General features: G+C 41.7%; 3 protein-coding genes across 34 annotated transcripts in view; 2 read left to right on the plus strand and 1 right to left on the minus strand.

Annotated features, from left to right (window-relative positions):
• Window positions 1–9,479, minus strand: part of LOC136430439 (actin-binding LIM protein 1-like) — a 97,179-nt gene extending 87,700 nt beyond the window's left edge. For 20 of the 29 annotated variants that reach the window (XM_066421053.1, XM_066421068.1, XM_066421058.1 and 17 more), the window contains exon 1: window positions 9,260–9,478. In XM_066421053.1, the coding sequence (XP_066277150.1) occupies window positions 9,260–9,275 (16 nt within the window). In that variant the 5' untranslated portion in view covers window positions 9,276–9,478. Of the gene's footprint in view, window positions 1–9,259 lie in introns of all 29 variants that reach the window. The other 9 variants (XM_066421055.1, XM_066421065.1, XM_066421069.1 and 6 more) reach the window with 3 other exon arrangements.
• Window positions 9,480–11,346: 1,867 nt separating this feature from the next.
• On the plus strand, window positions 11,347–18,631 carry LOC136430442 (NXPE family member 3-like). Of its 3 annotated transcripts, none has more exons than XR_010754896.1 (6): window positions 11,347–11,570; window positions 12,259–12,373; window positions 12,924–13,370; window positions 13,929–14,246; window positions 14,357–14,586; window positions 17,923–18,631. XR_010754896.1 is itself a non-coding variant. In XM_066421080.1 (6 exons), exons 5-6 carry the CDS (start codon window positions 14,460–14,462, stop codon window positions 18,438–18,440), a joined length of 645 nt encoding a protein of 214 aa, XP_066277177.1. In that variant the 5' UTR covers window positions 11,355–11,570; window positions 12,259–12,373; window positions 12,924–13,370; window positions 13,929–14,246; window positions 14,357–14,459; the 3' UTR covers window positions 18,441–18,631. The 3 variants fall into 3 exon arrangements, 2 of the variants coding, with proteins under 2 accessions (XP_066277176.1, XP_066277177.1); XM_066421080.1 differs by having other exon boundaries at window positions 11,355–11,570; XM_066421079.1 differs by lacking the exon at window positions 13,929–14,246 and having other exon boundaries at window positions 11,352–11,570.
• Window positions 18,632–19,276: 645 nt separating this feature from the next.
• LOC136430443 (uncharacterized) overlaps window positions 19,277–20,676 on the plus strand; it is a 17,835-nt gene continuing 16,435 nt past the window's right edge. Inside the window, exon 1 of one of the 2 annotated variants that reach the window (XM_066421082.1) lies at window positions 19,277–20,676. This exon is cut by the window's right edge and continues 1,067 nt beyond it. The gene's annotated coding sequence lies outside the window, so the exon portion shown is untranslated. The other variant, XM_066421081.1, reaches the window with a different exon arrangement.

The raw sequence follows: 20,676 nt of genomic DNA on the forward strand, positions 1-20,676 counted from the left end.
ATTGAAAAATAATTAAAGAATCCTCCCCTTGCAAGAATGGGATATTCCGTGCCATTTCCATGTAAACCAGTCGAAAAATATCCGCTGAAAATTACACTCTTGCGCATAATCAACCCAGTTCAAAATTGAATTAAAAAAGATCAACCCCAGGGAAGAATGAAGTTTTCCATAGTATACATATGAAGATTTGACAGGAGACGAAGGAAATGACCAACATATTTGAGTCAATTCAAAGTCACCGAGAGGGTTTTAGTATAATATTTGTAATATGTTTGAACTATTTTGATTAAAAGAATGTCTAAGTCACAATAGTTCTAAAGTGTTCAAACAATTAGAATTGAAACTTATAACATGTTTGAACTTATTTCACATACGTTGGAAACATTTCGAACGTAACTACACAAAAATCTCTTTATTTAGAACAGTTTCAAACCATCTATCCAAATGTTTCAATGTTCGAACAATTTGTAACAAAAGATTTTCACAATTGCCCTCATAAACGAAGGTGCTAAGTCCTCCTGTGTGTTTCTGCCTATTTTCGGTGGCCGCGCTAGACCACCAGCGGATTTGTTTTGACGGAGCGTCACCCGCGCGCGACGATGTACACTGTTCGGCACCGCAAATATCCGGCATTTTCCCGCTCCAAAACACTCCACAAGACCCACGTTTTTAGTGTTTTGCCTCTTGTGCAACACGATTCGATTTGCATTACTAACGGGACGAAAATGATAGAAAAAATTCACCCCGTCCCGGCGTCCGTCCCAAAAACATGAACGACATGAAAATATATTTTCTTACAGATTCAATCACGAAAATCAACAGCATGGGATTCCAAATTTTCGCAACGGCCGACCATTTATCATGGCTGAACTTCCTTCCAAGGCGTGCGATAGATAAACATTCCCGGCACATAATAGTCACTAGTACCAGACTAACGCAAGCTCATGATGATAATAGGGAGAAAGTTTGTCAGTGAAGTTTGGCCACCAGAGGGTACATTCATTTAACGTTACAAGCTAGCGCAAAGGGGCGAATCATTGACCTTACCGGGGACTGACTCTACTGGCCTAATCATTCCTTTTTTGCCGAATTCTACGATCCATACGCCCGTACGTAGGACATGTAGGAAGGCCAGGTGGTGGACGCTACACATCACGGGAGACGCGTGTTGGTCCGAGACAGACAGCGGCGTGCTTTCGATCGCGTAGCGGCGACGCACCGCTGCGACAACGTGCCGGACCAAAACGCCTGTCCCCAGTGAGACCATGTGTTTTGCGCGGCATGCCCCGAATCCGTCTACCATTGCTGAATGTAGCCCGATTCATAGAGGTCTATTTTGTAAGCATTATTTCATGTACCCCTCAGCGTGAGAATTCCTTGTGCAACACTTCGCTACATTATATGTTTACGTTTCCCCGCGCACCGCCTACCACCCGCCTTTGATCATGTATGAAGTCGGCGGCAGAGAGAGATCATCAATCAATTTTGACAGGAGTGTTGCGCCAGTCTGAGGAGAAACGATCTCCCGTGTTGTGTTGAAGAATTTGGAGTTTGAAAATATCTGGAATAACTAATGCTAGAATAAACATTCACAAAATCATTGATTTAACTTGTTTTCTGTTATAAAATTTCCTAAACTGCAATTTAACCACTGAGTTTAAGGGAACATGGTGTTTTCCCGATAATCACGTTAAATGTTTATGTCCGGTCTTTCCTCCTCGTAAGCAAACTTCCAGCTTGGCCAGGTGCAAGGCACTCGGGGTCAACGACCTGTAGGTCATATGTAGTATTGAAAGTGACAGAAGTGGCAAATATTGTCAAGATAGCCCAAAATAAATCGTTTTGAATATATGTATGCCAAAAATGGGAATGTAGTCCTTTAAATATTTGTTCAAGCCACATATACAGCAAATTTCAGGTCATTCGGTTGAAATACCAGGGCGCAGGAGGCCAAGATATGCTAAAAATAGCTTAAAAACCTCGATAAAATCACTTTCAAGGTCAATATCAAAACAAGGAAAAGAACGCACATTGGTTTTTGCCTACATTACCTCTGTACCAAATTTCAGGTCATTTGGTCAAAAAATGACAGAGATGAATCGATTTGAAGATTTGACAGGAGAAGAAGAAGAAGAAAAAGAAGAAACATGAGAGAAAACAATATGTTTAGCCATACTTATGGCTAAACATAATTATCAGAATTTCAAAGTTGTACAAGTGCTGGAAATCACTCCAACTCATTTCACAGTATAGACCATATCACAAACATGAGTGGTCAAATCCATGTACCACACAGTAGAAGACCCCCACAGTGATTAATTTATAGGACTACCACATATATATTACTTCAATAGACTGGCGACCTGTCTGCAGTAGCTAAACAGGAGCTGACAGCATGGCGACAGCCACACCCCCGTTGCTAAGCAACCTAAGACGTAATGACAGATATATTGAACATGGCTAAAGTCCATCTTCAAGAGTAAATTCTATTATAGTAAATTCTATTTCTAGTCATGACCAAATCAGTCTGCAAGCCAAGCTATGTTCTAAATTTTCCACCTTGAGTGAGGCTAAAATAAAATGTTAAGTTTCGAAATATTCTTAAATACATATTGACATGTAACAATCCCTGCATGGTATATACATAGAAAAATATAGCAAAGAATGTCTAAACGTTAGAAATTCCTCCAATCATAAAGTCCATTCTCATCCCACACTATACACTCTTGTATTAGGTAGATTAGCCTAATTAAATAGAACAGTTACTGCAGTTATTTACCAGTAGATGCCATACTTTTGCAATTAAGTTATATATATTAAGTCAGGGTGCAAAATACCTGGTTGCACGTTGCACAGTGCAACAAGATTTCGGTTGGTGCAAGTTAATTCCAAACCCAGGTAGCGCAGTGTGCAACCTTATATTTTGAGCCAAAGATTTCAATCCGAGCCCTGGAAGCTCACAAAAACACAGTGTCACTCTCATAAAATTCGGTAAATCTTCAATTGAAATAAAGAAATCAACACTTTTTCATTTTAAACCATCCAAAACCCTTCATAGATCATGGAATTTGAGCTGAAAAAGACGAAAACACACTGCCCTCAGCTAAACAAGATGTTGTTAGGTCAATGGGAACACAATACTATCTAATATATATTTTGAAATGTTAGTAGTATTATACGCTACATACGAGCTTGATTTGAAGAAATCGGTGAATGTTGCTGGAGCAACCTGAAATTTGGATGTGCAACCTAGCATTTGCCCTTGGTTGCAACATGGGCAACCTGGCTCAAAAAAGTATTTCGCACCCTGTAAAGACAGGAATACCCACATTAAACAGCATCATTTTTCTACAAAAGTCAAGTACATGTATCAACAGTAGAAAAATTTGTAGGAAGCAGTCATTGATTTCAAACAAGCATGAAAATTTTCAAATTATCACAAAGGGAGTGCAAAAAAAATACATTGTATGGTAATATAGTATGATACATGTACAATAGGTATGGTCCTTACATTACAAGTAAAGGGTTTTGACGGTTTTGACCACTAAAAAATTGTATATACATGCACAGTAGCTTGTGGATTGCATACACATTATTTACATTTTCCTGGTCTTCAGAAGTGTTTGAAAAGTTATCAAGTTCGTGTGACAAACGTATATTTACAATATTTTTTTCTCCATAACTCTGGTGACCTCTCTTTCTTGCTTGAGTCACTCCTTATCATGAAGCTCTTAAACAATACAGGAACTCAAATACTTCAGTCCTGGCGGGCTGCCAGGGCAAACAGGCTGGAGCCAGACCCTACTACACACTGCCAACTGGAACATCATGACTAAACAAGAATGAACGGCTTCTGAATTATTATTATTAAACAATACACTTCTTTCCAGTTGGTCTCTATGCTGTGCTTAGAGTAAATTCTTGATGACATCCAACTACATCAAAATCACACCAAAATATTATGAGTGTTTTGTCATGTTTGTCCGTTTGCATAACTTTATAAGGACCAAAAGGTCCAAGAACAAAGAAATCAAATTGGTGAGGCATTATCAAGAAAGGTCTATGCTAAAAATGGGCAAGTTGGTTAGTCACGGTAAACAGCATTATGTAAGTGTCATTGACTTCTGTGCTTATTCTCACTAAAATGAAAAACACATTGTCTATTTCATAATGCTACACAAGACAGCCTGATTTAAACATCTGACTTGTCAAAAATTGGGAGTCATTGAGTCGGAAAATTAGACTTCATGCTGTAAGAGATGATGTTAAAAACAGCACGCCTGAACTGTGCAAGATATTTGTTATTTTCACTTGATTGTGAAATCCAAGCTGCAATACTATGTTGTAGTCAAACACATTTGTAAGTATGAAATGGCCATACAGTTACAATACTTTTGCATTGTTTAATCAATCTTACTTTACAGCAGCTATAAATTTGACAAGTCATCATTGGTTAAATCTGTGTGATTCTGTTATGGTCTTTAAAGACATCCCTACCATCTTTTACCTGATCAACTACAGGAGTCCCTAGATATAGGATAATGTGTTTCTGAGCCCTTGTCTTTGACAGGCAACCATGCAGATGACTCTCAGTAACGCCATACTGACTGGATTATATCATTTATATGGATGACATCCGCGCGCGCATCAATTTTCGTCTGTTTCTACAAAAAATTGTAATAAATCATACAAAGAAGCTGCAACATGAGCAGATATATGACAACAGTCCCAAACAATATTGGAAAACATATACTACTGTCATAGAATGCCTTTCTCTCATCAAATTTTTTTGCCATGTGTATCAGTACAACTTAGCTGAAAAATGATTTTGAAACCTTCCAAGAAGAAGATGTGAAACAACAAAAATGTAGAAGTCATTGTTTCGTATACCTTGTTATATGTGCGTTCAGTCATTTGTTCAACCTTCCAGACCACTAAGATTTCATAATAAGTTCAATTTTTCTGTTTGTCCAATTTCTATTTTTTTCATGCATGCATCAGTTTTGTGGTGCCTAGAGGATGTCATCCATATAATCATATCAGTATGGCCTAAACATGTGTCCTTGTGGAATGTGGTCCAAGTTCATCCGCAGTGATCGGCTGCTGACATGCGTGGAAAGCTTCGTGATTACGCAGATATATTTCGAGTTAGCACGTCAGACACAATTACAGTGTGATCACTTTGTGTCATTGCTTCCGGTGGGCTCACTGCTTTTCAATCAAGGTAAATCAGCCAATTCTGTGCGCTGTTTCACTTGGCATTTCTGCACAGCACTGCCTTGAGCAGTTGCAATCGAGGAAAGAACTGGCAGGCAAGGTGATATTATATTTATAGACAGAATTACGCATCCCTGAAAATATTTTGTGGTTGGATTCAGCGTTCACCTATCTACAGGTTGTGCTGGCCCCACCTCCAGTCAAACCTGCCCTAGAAAAACACTCTTGGGACATGACATAATCTGGTCTTTGTGGACAGGTTGTCACTACAGACAGGATTCTTACATTTTAAAATCATCTATTTTAAGTGGTCACATTGTCAAGGTGGGTCTTATGTGGAGGTGGTCACTGGTAAAGGTTTGACTATGTATCAATGGCCAGGTGGTCCTTATATAGAGGTGATCACTTATACAGGTTTGACTGCATACCAATGGCCAGGTAGTCCTTATGTAGAGGTGGTCACTTGTGCAGGTTTGACTGTATATCAATGATCAGGTGGTCCTTATGTAGAGGTTGTCACTAGTACAGGTTTGACTGTACATGTAGTAGAATCCTATATGATAGACCCAGTATAAAGTTTGCACAGTATTTACAGGTCTATGCAAACCTGTCTCATCTGGAAAGTAGTGTGCAATCTGCAAGGTTTAGACCATTATATTTCATGCCATAATTTAAAGATAAACGCTGGTGATGACGTCAAAGTATTCTTAGCTGGGACTAGAAAGTAGAAGCTCCACTAGAGCTGTATACCAGTACCGCAGTACCCACTAGTGCAGTACCGCAAAAATCATTAGGTACAGGTCCAAAATACCAGAACATCAGCACTATACCTTTAGGTACACATCCCTACTTAAAAGCCATCCCCATGCAGCACAATGTAAGTCCTATCCTTTGTGTACACAGAGGCTTAACTCTAGACTAGGCATGAAATCTGGTCAGGGATGACAGCCCACTGTGACTGTTGCTGACCTGGGTGAGGTGGAAGGATGACGGGACAGGCTTTTTAGCGAATGCCCACAAACGCCCACTCTGGCGAAGTCCGCGCTGCACGAATCTAATTTTTTTTGCTCGGAATACGTTCAGGTTGTGCTCCCATGAATTAATCCTGAGTTTCAAGTCAATCCATCGATCCGAAGTTAAATAAAGCGAACTTAAAGATTCTTACCTGGCTTTTTAGCGAATGCCCAGCAAAAAAATGGCTTTTAGCGAATGCCCAATATATCAGCCAAAATATCCGCCATCGTGACACGGGCGCTAAATCTAACACGGAAACTGAGTACACATTCAGGGGACAACTTGTTGAACATGTTTATGGTGACCATAAACATGTTCAACAAGTTGTCCCCTGAATGTGTACTCAGTTTCCGTGCTGTACAAGCCTGTAAAGTCACTTTATTTTACGAAATACTCGGCGCGGCCCGCGGCACGTATCCGGGTAGAGATCGCTGGTAACCTGTCCCAAATATGCAAATGAGCCGCCATATTGGATTTTTACGTTCGGGGCCGTGGATTCCCACGCCATGTATTTCGTAAAATAAAGTGACTTTACAGGCGTGTACAGCACGGAAACTGAGTACACATTCAGGGGATAACTTGTTGAACATGTTTATGGTGTTAGATTTAGCGCCCGTGTCACGATGGCTGATATTTTGGCTGATATAGTGGGCATTCGCTAAAAAGCCTTTTTTGCTGGGCATTCGCTAAAAAGCCAGGTAAGAATCTTCAAGTTCGCTTTATTTAACTTCGGATCGATGGATTGACTTGAAACTCAGGATTAATTCATGGGAGCACAACCTGAACATATTCCGAACAAAAAAAAATTAGATTCGTGCAGCGCGGACTTCGCCAGAGTGGGCGTTTGTGGGCATTCGCTAAAAAGCCGATGCGGAAGGATGACAAGACAAGCAAACATAATGGAGCAACTACTTGAGTACACATATTACCAAATGTCATACAAAATTTTGATAATACAGTAACTATAGAAACTCAATATACAATTCTATTGGCCTGGCGCAGTAACTGGTGACCAGTCTACAATGGACCACTACTAGTCTACAATTCCTTGCAATCACGACTGTAAAATAAAAGATGTTGTTTTCCGAGTATTTGCCTTGCAATAAAATCTGGACTACAAAATATCTCAATTACCCTCCTTCCAAGTATTTCAAAATGCAATACAGTAAATCTTGAAATGTTTGCTATTGTTTTATTTCTGTGGTTTTCTCTGCGGTGACCTCTGACTGCGAAATCATGACACTGAAAGGATGCCTTTTGTATTACTACCGCATCATAGAATTGTTAAAACATTGTGAAAACCTCCTTTCCCAATTAACGCAAAATCAAGTCCTCACAAAAATAAATGAATTTACAGTACCAGTACTATTACATCCATTACCACATGCAAATCATTGTGCATGTAATAAGAGTGCAGTTCAGCATGGGCTCAGTGCTATATTTGACCTTCTGATCTAAAATGAGTCATTGTCAACCCAGGCATAAAACTCAGTGATATGAAGCCATTAACGCTGGCTCCCATAGGAATCTACCCACATGCGCTCATCTGATGGCCATTTGCATATCAAACAAAGAAAATCATATCACTATTCCAGTGGAACAATGGAAAATACACAATTCAATCCAATACAATGTCTGGAAAATGTGTACATTTACCTCCAAATAATAACTTGGAGTATAATATTCATATAAAATCAGATTGCACATTATAATTTGGATGTGAGGAAAAGATAAGACTGAATATGAATTTCTTGCAGGGGTATTCACATACAATGATACATTGTAAGTTTTAAATAATACATTAATTACAAATAGGACTAAGAAACATACCAATTTTACAGAATAATACATGGCGCCTGGTACTAACAAACAGAATGGTGAATCATACTCATCCACTGAACCAGTGACTGTCTGTACTCTGTAAAATTTGTGTGGGTTCCGTAAATGTATGAACGCATTAGCACATTAGCCACGCTTGTTTAGGCCTACGACTGTTATCACACAAGAAACAGCAGACACCAGAAACATCTCCCAATGTTCAAACGAACCATTCACTGTGACATGCTGAAATGTTAAGAAGTAAACATACTCAAGTCACTACAACCAAATTTACTAACAAATAAATTATGCCCTTAAGAGCAATTACCCTTCCCTGCCCCTTAATGTAATTATGCCTGATTTACCAATCACTCAGATTAAGGGTGACTCGTTTACAATGCTCATTTGCTCCTGTAAAAGTGTGAAAGTCTTGAGTCGCGGGCTCATGAGCCGTTTACTACATGTGTACCAGTTCTATCCCCCAGGCACACACTGCGTGTTTTTGGAGTCCCGTTATCTAGTTTATTTTGCCAGATTATAAATAAATCATCTGTTATCCCAGACACCGTTACCTAAAGAAAATCCAGACTCTAAACCCCAAAAATCAGTCAAATGAATTGGCGGCAGGTAAATTTGGAATAAGCAAAAGACTCAGGATTACTGACTGACCTACTTTGAATGTCCAGATTAAATCTGTTTTCGGTGCCGATTAATAAAGGTATTTTTTCGGGCGAGGTGTTGACAGAGACCGACCACACTAGGGACAAAACATCGGGGTAGGACCGTACCACCCTGCACTGGCCAAAACACACTGGCAAGCACACTGGCAGACATAACAGGCAGTAAAAATATCTGTAACCACTGCCATAACTGTTCTTATTGTGTACGTGTAGGGGGAAGTGTTATTCCGGAGGATTGTCGTGTTTTTGTGCACGCCATGTTGACGATATGATAAACAAATCACTCGACCCGAACCCTGAACTCGGCTATTTGCAGTTAAACTTCACCCCGACGTTTTCGACCCCAAATCTGCACGGAAAACGGCCGTGACTGAGACTGCTACATGTACAGATTCAGATGACGACCTGGAAGGCGTGTTGTTCATCCCCTCGCCACGAATTAAAATCGATCAAGACGCAAATATTGCAGGAATGTGCGGGAGTGTTTTTGATACGGCCGGGTGTAGTGCATGTGATGGAGCGGTACTTACACATCAGATCCTCCATTGCTGACGCTGATTCTCGACTCTCCCAGCAAGCAAATAGACTTTGGGTAAAACTCAGCGTTGCAGGAACATTCTATCCAAGCAGAGCGGGGTAGTCGGGGGTTGGTAGTGAATCGGGAAGGTTATTTTTCCATGCCGCCCAGTGCAGACGAACGTCCCGCTGTTCTCCCCCCGTCCAGGAAGTGGCTGACTGACATGACCCTCCCCTGCGGCTCGTGTGCAAAAGCGCGCCAAATTCAAATTGTTCCGGGAAGCAGGAAGGGGCGTGGCACACTCGCGGCAATACGGAGGGGGTCTGCATGGGGGGATACTGAGGAGCAGGATGGGAGTAGCACTTTCGAAGCGTTATCGAAGGGGGATCCTGGATGGCCGGCAAAGTAGTTATGTTTTTGCTAATCACTTGCAAAGAACACAGATTCGAACAAAAATTCGTATCTTTCCAACTTGTAAGAATACAGAAGCAGAGGTTGGTGGGGCCATGGGGAAGATATCATATTCTTTATCATTTTTATTATCCCTTCAATAGCGTTGCTTCAATCAATCAATCAATCAAGCAATCAAATGGTTTTTATTGTCAACGAAAACAAGAATCTTGCAGCCAGAGGCTGAATTGCGTCTTGTTTTACAAAGTACGCCACTGCATTGAAAAGAAGTTCAAATTCCAATTTCACATGAAGAAGTTAAAATAATCGAAAATGTAACTTATACTTGAAAACGAGCTTCCAATTTGAATATATACTCTGGCTTTTCCATGAATACGACATTATCATTATCATACAATCATTAGATCAAATACATCCTATTTATAGTGGTCGTCATTTTCCATTCTACTGTTTACCATGGTACGCTATTTTTTTTATACCGTTCAGTTTTTGGTTTGATATGGTCAAGCTGCTTGCTGGAGCGTGTCAGTTCGTTAAGATCAGTCACATCCCCTCGGGTTTGGGGTAACCACTGCAATGCCGGAAGTCTGGTGACCTGAGCAGATTTGGGGCAAAGTTCAGGCAAATATGTTCTCTTCGGTGATCTGAGGTAGGTAACGTTATGTTCAGTATTTTGCACGCTTCATGGTATGAAGTGTACTCTGAACGGAGTATTATCCGACACGACCGTTTTGGGATGAACTCGATCCTGCGCCGCTGACTAGTCGACTGAGAGTTAGTCCAGGATGCCAGGCGGGTGCTGCGTACTCACAACTTGGGCGGACAAATGTTCTGTAGCAACTTACCGTAGGTCATCCCTAGAGAGGTCGAACTGACAGAGTTGTTTTAGCATGAAGAGCTCTCGGTTGGCTTGTTTGACAGTGTGGTCGACGTGTGTATTCAAACAGAGATCGGCCTGGATGTACAGACCGGGTAGTTTTAGTAGTAATTACTGTCACTACCTCTTCTTGTGGTTCGCCTAGTCTCTACCAGACTATCTACGCCAGGGTTTCACTTGCAGGCTCCGCTAAACGGGCGAAATATTATCTTCACTGTGGACTGACTCTACTGGCTAATTATTCCTTTTTCTGCATACGCCCGTAAGAGGGCCTGGTGGAGGCTATGGTTCGCCGGCGATAGACAATGGTGACAGCGGAGGAACTGTTCTCGTAAAGAATACATACATGACATGACTACATGCTAGGGAGTTCTCACATGCACTGTTGATAAGAGCAAGGAATATCAGAGGGCTTAGGCTAAAATAGTTCCTTGTAGTCCATGGGCCAGATGAGATGTCACTACCACCTGATGTGGCAAATTTTCCTTATGATTTTCAAAAAGTAGGGTATCTGAGGGATATATTTTGATATGATAGTCATCGCCACAGGTAGTTTCCTTCCAGTAAATTCCCTTGTAGATCACTCTCTGTTTCCTAGCAAAGAGAAAGGGGCATATCCATAGGGCAAGTGAGCTTCATAGATCTAACTTCAGTAAGCTTGAGACAGCTAGAGTATGGTCCATCCTGTCGAAAGTCTGTAGTAACCAATGTTGTGATTGTTCCCCGCTTGTCAGCTGTTTTAGTCAGATGGTTCTGAGAAGCCTTTGTTCCTGGCCAAACCGGTTTTATCTACTCTCCAAGCAGAGGAGTTGGTCCGGCAGGTTTTTGACGTGTTTTTAGGCGTTTTTGTCGGGCTTTCTACTTTGTCATGGTTTCTTTCTATCTTTAACTGACCCACTCCTCTGCTTGGAGAGTAGGTTTTATCAGGATAGACCTATATAATGTTCTTGGATAGACATGTTTGCCCCGGGTGATTCAGGCAGAGGTTAGTGACGGAAAATCACTCTGCTGTTTTCGCGACCATTTTGCCACACAGGTAAGGCATATTTACAGTAAAAAAATCTCAATCACGAGGGACTGGGTTGCCTTCTGTCACTGTGGTGTATCTAGTTTCAATGTGCAGTTTGTGGGAGCCGATCTGTGGTTACATTAGTAGGCCGTTTTATCTAATGTGTAACACACCCATGTCTGGGTCCATTCCAAATGTCTCTCTTGTGATGAGCCAAAAAGACACTTTGCATAACTGCAGACGCCCAATTCTTGTCCGCGCATGTTCCTCAGCTGCAAAACATGCACACTAGGATCCCTGCAGGTGACACGACGTAACAAAGTTTAGAATGTGGCTTCTGAACTTTGTACTATTTTACAAAAGGGGGTTTGAAAGAAAATTAGCTTTCTTCATCTAAAACTATTTCAACTGAGTTGAACAAAATTCCAACTCCAAATCCTGAAGTTTCAGTGGAGTAATACAGAATTGCTTTCTGTTCAAGACTGTCCAACAAAACGTTGATTCTAGCTGCTTTTGGTAGCAAGTCTAATTAATACAATGGTGTAGGCAATATAGATTTATCATTCACTGTTAACTTCAACTCTTGTCTTTACTTCTATCCCGTGAGCAGACAATTGTAACCTAAATTCAGCTGACAACTACTGATATTGTTTCACACTTTTAGTAAGTACCACATTTGCATTCATTCATTCTCGCCTGTTTTGTTGTTCCTCAGTTTTTCACACCTTTCGGGGGGCGTTCGTCGTTACTGTGTGTTTGTAATGGCGACCATTACCAGGATATCTGTTGTGTTTGTGGCGATGACTACCATTGTGCTGGTTTCCTTCAAGGTAAGTATTTTTTACGTTGCTATGGTCGCCATGATGGTATGACCCACAACCATCACAGGACGAGCCTTCCACTCAATCTAAGTGATTGAATTTCAGCCTTGCCTACTGCTTTTACGCTCGTTCTAATTTGAATGTACACATTTTGAAATTTCCGTTACCGTTTGAAGTAAGACGTTCCTAACATTAAGATTTGCCACATATAAGGTGCCAAACTGTCGTTTTTATGACGACTTAAAACTTTTCTGGCTTTTAAAAACGACAGTTTGCCACCTTATATGTGGCATATCTTAATGTCAGAAACGTCTTACTTCAAACGGTAACGGAAGTGATTTTAAGGTGGGTGTCCACAATAGGTTTGATTACAGTCAGTCTTCAAAACAAAAGGCTGTCCAGATGGCCTATCATTTGGCTTTGGGAACACAATTGGTGTAGATATACACTTTAAAGTGTATTTCTACATCAATTGTGTTCAACGCCAAATCATACAAGTAACATATTACTTAAAAGTAACATTACAGTAACATTTTCTTGTTCTACCAATATCATGCAGGTGTTGCAGTATTCCTATCAACCATTAATAACCTGGGGCAAGGACGCAACAAATTTTCAGGACGTTCCAAAGCCGATATTGAAACCCCACCTTATCAAGAAACCAGTTAAACCTGCACTCACCATCGAGCCACCAGTTAAACCAATCACCATCGAGCAAGCAGTTGAACCACTCCCAACAGAGCAGCCTGTCCAGCTCACGTGCCCCCAAAATACGAAGATTGTCGTCCTAAACAGAGATCGACCGCATCACCAAGGAGACATTCTTACTGTGATGGTGATGGCAAGAGACCAACAAGGAAGGCCAGAGACGTACGGTGGAGACTTTTTCCGTGCCATACTCACCAGTGACCGCTCGCTGCAGGCCAGTAGCACAGGACACGTTATGGACCACGACAACGGCACCTACACCGTGCAGTTCGCACTGTACTGGGCGGGGAATGTTTGGGTGAGTACAACAACAGGCTTTCTTGGGCACAAATGAAGTAGAATCGTCTGAAACAAGGGGTACCTATGGATTATATTTTTGCATTTTCAGTGACTATCTTTCGTAATTTTTTTATCACCTTTGTAAACTGGTCTGCCACATTCAAAAATCTTGTTACAGCCATCTTAAAGGTACTCAATGTAAGAATAGAACGATATTCAAAATTTCGTCATATTCTGATTCTGGTCATTTATTTTCATGGAAAGTCGAACCAACCCTCTACACAATGATATTCAGGGAGACCATATTCAACGTCATTATGTTGTATCAAAATGTGACTCAGATTTGATCTTTGTTTTACCACCAAAAAGTGAAGGAAGACTTGTGCTGCTTGTTAAGGTACATTTGTATATGGATATATAAAATTATGACACAGATGTGACTAAAATAGTGAATTAAACGACATGACGATTATGTTATAAATTGAGTGCGATCTAAGTGAGAAATTCTGATTTCAGAATATTTGTTCTACATATTGCCACCAGCCTAACCTGATCAGTCTTTTATCGTTGATAACAGATAAAGATTCAGCTCGTCCATCCCAGCGAAGCAGTGAAGGTTCTACAGAGAGTCCGGAAAATTACAAACAAGATAGGCTTCCAGTGCTCTTTCTTTGACGAAAAAAAAGAAGAGCACGGAAAAACGCCAATGCTTCAGCTCTGCAATTCCCAGTCAACTGCCTCACCAACAGTGTGATTTGTCAAAACATGAGGTGAACGGAACCTGGTTTTGTCAGAGACCGAAGAAGCTTCAATGTACCAGCATCGTAAAGTGCCGGTCTTCTAAGGACAGGGTATTGGGCCTTGTGTCTAAAGAAGAGGGGAAATATTTCCAAAAGTAAGTTCTACCAACAGCTGTATACTAACAGCATTATAAACTAAGGGAGTCCATGCAATTTTGTCACAGTCTTTCTCCCTACAGTTACGTAACATTTTCCCGCCACACAGGCCACATGTAGAAGAAGAACTCCAAGACAACCTCCACTTGCCCATCCGTGTCCTTGGGTCAGAACTGCCTGCTCCTCTCCAGCTCCCAGCATGCACCTCGGACATGTCCAAAGCTGAACCGCAGGGCTATTGGTCAAGAAAGGTGTGGAAGTCTTCTGTGTGCAATGTACGAGTTTTCACTCAGGGGGACATCCAACGCTGTCTGGCTGACAAGACCGTGTACATGCAAGGTACGCTGTGTGATGGCCAAGAGTTTGAGCTAATGCTATAACCACAGCGTCTTGCTTGCCATTAAGAATTGTAGTTCTCAGAGCAGGACTCTGTTACCTGCATGCACTGTTCATTCTAGATATTTAATAGTCAAAAGTGATCAAGATAGATTTCCATCATTTCCATGTGACTCCACCCTTAGACAGTGGTAACGTTGGGTAACATAAATTCGGGATTTTTCCGATAATGGTTGGCTGAAATCAATCTAGCAGAACAATAAACCATCCTTTTTTTTCTATTATTCTGTCAGTATCATGTACTATCTTTGCACTAATCATATATATGGTAGATTTTGTCTCTAGTCGTGTTGACACCATGATATTTCAACTTGAAACTACCGTCCGCCGCACGCACAATGACGGTGATGTCGGACAGGGGTGAACATTAATTCGGGAGAGAAGATTCGTCTTGAATATCTTACCGCTAATTACATTTTTAAAGCCGCTATTCGTTCCATCCTTGGCTTGAGGAGAGTGCTATGGATATAGACGTGTCCAAGTAAAACAAGACTGGCAATGATAAAAAGACATTGCCATGGCGACGGTGGTTGTTGTTTTAATTTTTACTGTACCCTGCTTAGGGCACAGTGATAGGTGGTGCTGTTCATACAGGATTTCTAATGAAAAGGGCTGACGGGGACCTGTTCTACTGGACAAATACAGACACGCACACACACACAGACACGCACACACACACACACACAGCGACAGTTCCACTAGATTCTACCAGGCACACCCCACTGCCAGAACGAACATCGATTTCATCACAGCCTGATCATGACAACTGAAAACAGCCCACGGACCGGGTTCCCACCATACAAAATGACTATTCTACTCTGATAGGACTGCTGTTTACATGAACAACATGTTAGGCCAAATCTTCACAAATTTCAGCATCAAAGTCCACTTACCAACAGACACAGCATACATCATGCAACAGCTTGTACACTTATGTTCCCTGAACTATAGAACTAAGTCCTCTAGAGCGTGAATGGCCAGGGATGTTAGCTAAGGATGGAATGTCAGAATGGAATCCCAGGATGGCATGCCAGGATGGAATGCCAGGATGGAATGCCAGGATGGAATTCGAGTCCCACTGGAATACCAGGAACACCAGTCGTAAAGGAATTTGCCAGTAATTCATGGAGCCCTAATGAAATGCCAGCCTGGGAATCTTAATCCACAGAAATGTTGTTGTGTAAAAATGTGTCCCATGTGTTCTTGGAAGTGTACAGGATTATATCAGCAAGAAAGTGGCATCTTATCAGCAGGATAATCATCTAGTACTAGTACAACTGGCTTGCTAAATTTCCTTGCGACAGTGAAATTTTTCATTGATCGATCTGGCTTGGACATGTTCCCAATGTCATGAATGAGGTGAATGCCCTTTAATTAATCTGCTTGTATAGGTAACTGAAGCAGCGTGTGCACAATCGTTACCAGTACAGAGTTGATGCAGTTATGACCTGTTCCCCGAAGAAAGACATTAAATCTTACAGGAGAAAAAGACTCTTTTTTACACAACCAAGGGATTTATTCAACCGACGTTTCGGTGACCCTCTGTCACCTTCTTCAAGGCAATTCTGACTGGTTCACATAGCAATGCAGCACAGGTGTTGCTGCTTATACATATTAATGAGATGCAAACGCAAAATATTTACATATGTACAAACACAGGGGATGACATCACTATGTAAATATTTTGCGTTTGCATCTCATTAATATGTATAAGCAGCAACACCTGTGCTGCATTGCTATGTGAACCAGTCAGAATTGCCTTGAAGAAGGTGACAGAGGGTCACCGAAACGTCGGTTGAATAAATCCCTTGGTTGTGTAAAAAGAGTCTTTTTCTCCAGTGACTTACCAACCTGATGAAACTATTCACGGATTAAATCTTACAGTTGTAAGGACCAGCATTAGGGCATCTAAAAACATTGTAACAGACACACATTGTTTTAGAAAAGAGCAATACAATGTATTACTGTAGAGCTTAGATCTTAAATGGGTCATGTATACATAAGCCTGGCACATCTGGTAGACAGATGTAGCCTCCTGTCTAGGTTATCTAGGAGGAATGTCCCGAGGGAGGCTTTCTGTCTGACTAACATTCCTAACATTCTTATTGTCTTAATATGCCTATGGACACATGCCTGTACAATTCCTAGAATAGTTGCAATCTGCACACAATACTATATTATTTGGCTCGCCCCTGAGGCGTCGCCAAAAATACACGAAAAAACGGCCGTACCGCACACATCAGGCCTACGGGAACAACCCGTGTGTTGAGTCGGTAGCTATAGAACGTCAAAGTCGACATCCACCGTCATGGCAACGTGTACATTATTCATGGAAAGTTAGCCGGATGCCGTAGCATTGATAATACTACTATGTCCATGTATGCCTTGTTGTGTTAGGAGCAAACTTTGAGGAAAATATCGTCCTCAGTCCACAATCACACGCAACATTTAGACAAAAAAGTGTTCCTCACAAACCTTTGTCGTCTGCTTGACAACAGGATTCTGGGTAATGATATGGCGGCGGGAAAATACACGTGCCGTAGGTTGTAGCAACAAAGAGGGGTTTTGATGATTGATCACACTTAGAGTCCAATTGCAGGTCAGCAATTTTAAGAAAATAAGTTGTCTTGTAAATGATTGTGTTTAGCAGTAAGCGGATGTGACATTTGTCTTATAAACCAGCCGACAACGATGTAGTGTGAGTCTCCCACGAAGCCCTCAGGCTGTTCCAATAAGGGACGGAGAGTTTTTGTCCTCGTCGCCTTCTAATGCATGGTTATCGAAGCTTTTCAGACAATGTTCTGAATACGTTAGTCTGTCAAGTTTGCATTTCTAGCGGTATTACTGATGTTGCATCTAGCACATATCCCTAAATACCCCGTTTTCGAAAAATCCCGAATTTAAGTACCCCACGAATTTATGTTACCCAACGTTACATCCGGTTGAAGGAGTTGCTGCCGTTGAACATCACTGAATCTGGGAAATATGCTGGTTTGTGTATTTTTGCATTTTTACGATAACGTCCATCTAACTATAACGTTAAAGTAGACTAACGCAAATTTGATTCCTTAGATAACATCCGTGTGTGTATGAATTTTGACCTGCGTCCACAACATGTGCTGCACAAGGGTGTTCCATTGTCTTGTACATTTTACAAGACAAGTGTTTTATATGACTTGCAGTCACGTTGCAGTAATGTCTGAAAGCTTGTGTAGTCATGTCAATTTATTGCAGCCACTTAGGCTTGCCCATAACATTAGCAATGAATTTCTTTTACAGTTTTCGAATATGGAAAGAACAGCAACTGGAACATCACCGTTCGCTACCGCTTCCACAACTTTCCCATCCAAGGAAAATTCTGGCTTCCCCTCTCCCAGCTCAGTTATGCTGCAGATGAACTAGACGCCATTCGAGGAGGACCAGATACGGTGATGATCCTGGGCCTGTGGGCCCACTTTACAGCAGAGCCGCTGGATTTGATCCGCTCACGACTGTACGCCATCCGGTTCGCTATACATCGTCTTCTGCAGAGGGGCCCCGGCACGAAGGTTTTTGTAAGAACGGGCACAACGCGAGAGCACAAGAAAGGCAAATTGCAGCACTACCTGCTACGGAGCGACTGGCTGGCTTACCAGATCACGGAGGTGATACGAGAAACGTTCTGGACGGACACGGGTGTGGTTGTGTTGGACACGTGGGACATGAGCGTGTGTCAGCCGGGCAAAGACAACGTGCACCCAGATCAAGCAATGGTGGATAATGAACTAAACATACTGTTGTCTTACATGACTATCTGATTATGAAGGAAGGGGGAAGTTTAGTCGTCCTTGTTTCGGAAAAATTTCTTTGAAAGAAAGCTGTTTGATGTGCACGAGTTCGAGGAGAAGAAAGAAGAGGGTATCGATATAATTAAGATGCCAAGAAATTCCTTATTGCTAAGCTGAATGTCCTTGTAATCATCTGTTGTCAGTAAAACTTGTTTAAAGTATACCTTACCTTAGACCTTAGATCCTCCCGCAACTTTGTTGCATAGGTCAACTTGGCTCCGGATACTTCTTCTCCAAAGGGTGCGGTCTTGCGCCGCCACTGCCATATCCTCCAGTGAATGTAATCCCAGCTTTTTCCCGTCGTTTTGCAGTGTTCGCCTAAGAGTGACCTTAGGCCGTCCTCTTGGACGTGTGCCTTTCGGTTTCCAGGTCATGGCAATTTTAGTCGTTCTGTGCTCGGGTAACCTCCACGCATGTCCGGCAAAGGTTAATCTTCTTTTCATTACAATTGTGCTAAGTGGGGGGACTTTTGCTCTTTGCATGAGCTCTTCATTTGTAACATGATCTCGCCATGAAATGCCGAGAATTGATCTCAGACATTTGCGTTGGAATGTGTCTAGAGCTTGTACTGTCTCTGTGGTGCTTTTCCACGTCTCGCATGCGTAGATAGCTGTCGGTACCACAATGGACTGGAAAAGCTTTAACTTTAAGGGTATGCTGATTTGTTTAGAAAGCCAGATTTTCCTTAAGTATTGCCACATTCCCGTGGCTTTACCAAGGCGAGTTTTGATGTCTTTTTCTGTGCCACCGTGCCTAGTAATAGTACTTCCTAGGTATGTGAAGCTGTCAACATACTCTATTTGTTTAAAGTATGCTGGCATCATAAGTAAAGTAGTCTTCTTCTACCGTGTGTCTATCATTTTCAGTTTATTCAACCTAGCTGTGCATCTCAGTTGAGAGACCTTAAAGGTCCCGACCAGATCATCTGTTCAGCACCAAGGACAGTAGGGGCGTAGTGCAGTGCTTAAAATAAAGCGCCACCTTGTGACCGATAAAAAAATGCACGGAAAATTTGGGGAAAAACTACTGACCCTCAACTCCTGTCAGAATCGCACTTTTACATTTAAAAATTTATTCAATTCTTCCCCTTTGCTAACTCTGAAGTGCTTTTCCATATCAATTCATATTACACGATTACATGCTTAAGGCCACAGCAAGTAATTTTTATGGATGACATCAGCGCGCTCATTAATTTTCGCCTGATTTCGAAATAAAAAAAACAAGAAATTTCGTTGTCCTCCAACGGTGGTCAACATCGTCGCCAAACAGGCCCCACGCTGCCGTGCAAAGAGGGATTCCTTAGCAACGAGTTGCTAAGGACCGCTGAGCGATTCGAACTGCATAGAAAACCTGTTCGATTCGTGTTCTGTAAACCACATGGCGTGCCGGCTGTCGAGTGAAGGAGCCGCGGTAGTAATAGGATGACACCCAGGCTAGATAGGACTCTCAAACATGTAAAAAAATGTAAATGAGAAAGAGAGGAATATCGATAGATAATACAAGAGAAAACCTGATTTGCAAAAGACAAGTCTTATCATGAAATTTAGTGGATTTATAAACTTGCCATATTAATTATGCAAATTTCCACCTGATTCGCATCATTTCTATCTAATTATGTAAATCATTACTAGTAAGCTATGTACATACAAATAGATAATTATGATCCGCCAACCCCTTCTTGTGTTATTCTCTTTCAAATTCTGTAACAAAACCTGCCCCTGCAGTTGAAAAGCCGCTAGGGGGCCCAGACTTAAACCACTCCCTGTCCCAAGCGCTATCTACCGCTTAAAGATGCACGACCACAGCATGGCTAGAACACGAGATATCTAAACCGGGAAGTGCCACTGCAGTACCATTACAAGCCGTCAGGGGGCCCAATATAAAACTTGATCTTCATTTTCCGACCCCTACCCACTTACTAAATACGATGCATAAGGGTCCATCCACGGCTTATCGAGTTATGCTGTTCACAAACACACAGACAAACGGCACCGAAAACATAACCTTCTTGGCGAAGGTAACTAAGATCCCTGCATATCCCTCCGGGCCGTCCTAATACCCAAGCAGCCTTGTTGCACCTGTGCAAGGATTCTATATTTGCCTACGGGTGTCCAAGTAGGCGCGCGGATACAATCTCCCCCGGAACATAAGAACCTAGACCATGTTGAAAATCGCATATCAGCACTCCCCCATGTGAAAAGATAAA

The sequence above is a fragment of the Branchiostoma lanceolatum genome, chromosome 3, assembly GCF_035083965.1.
Source record: "Branchiostoma lanceolatum isolate klBraLanc5 chromosome 3, klBraLanc5.hap2, whole genome shotgun sequence".
Taxonomy (NCBI): Eukaryota; Metazoa; Chordata; class Leptocardii; order Amphioxiformes; family Branchiostomatidae; genus Branchiostoma; species Branchiostoma lanceolatum.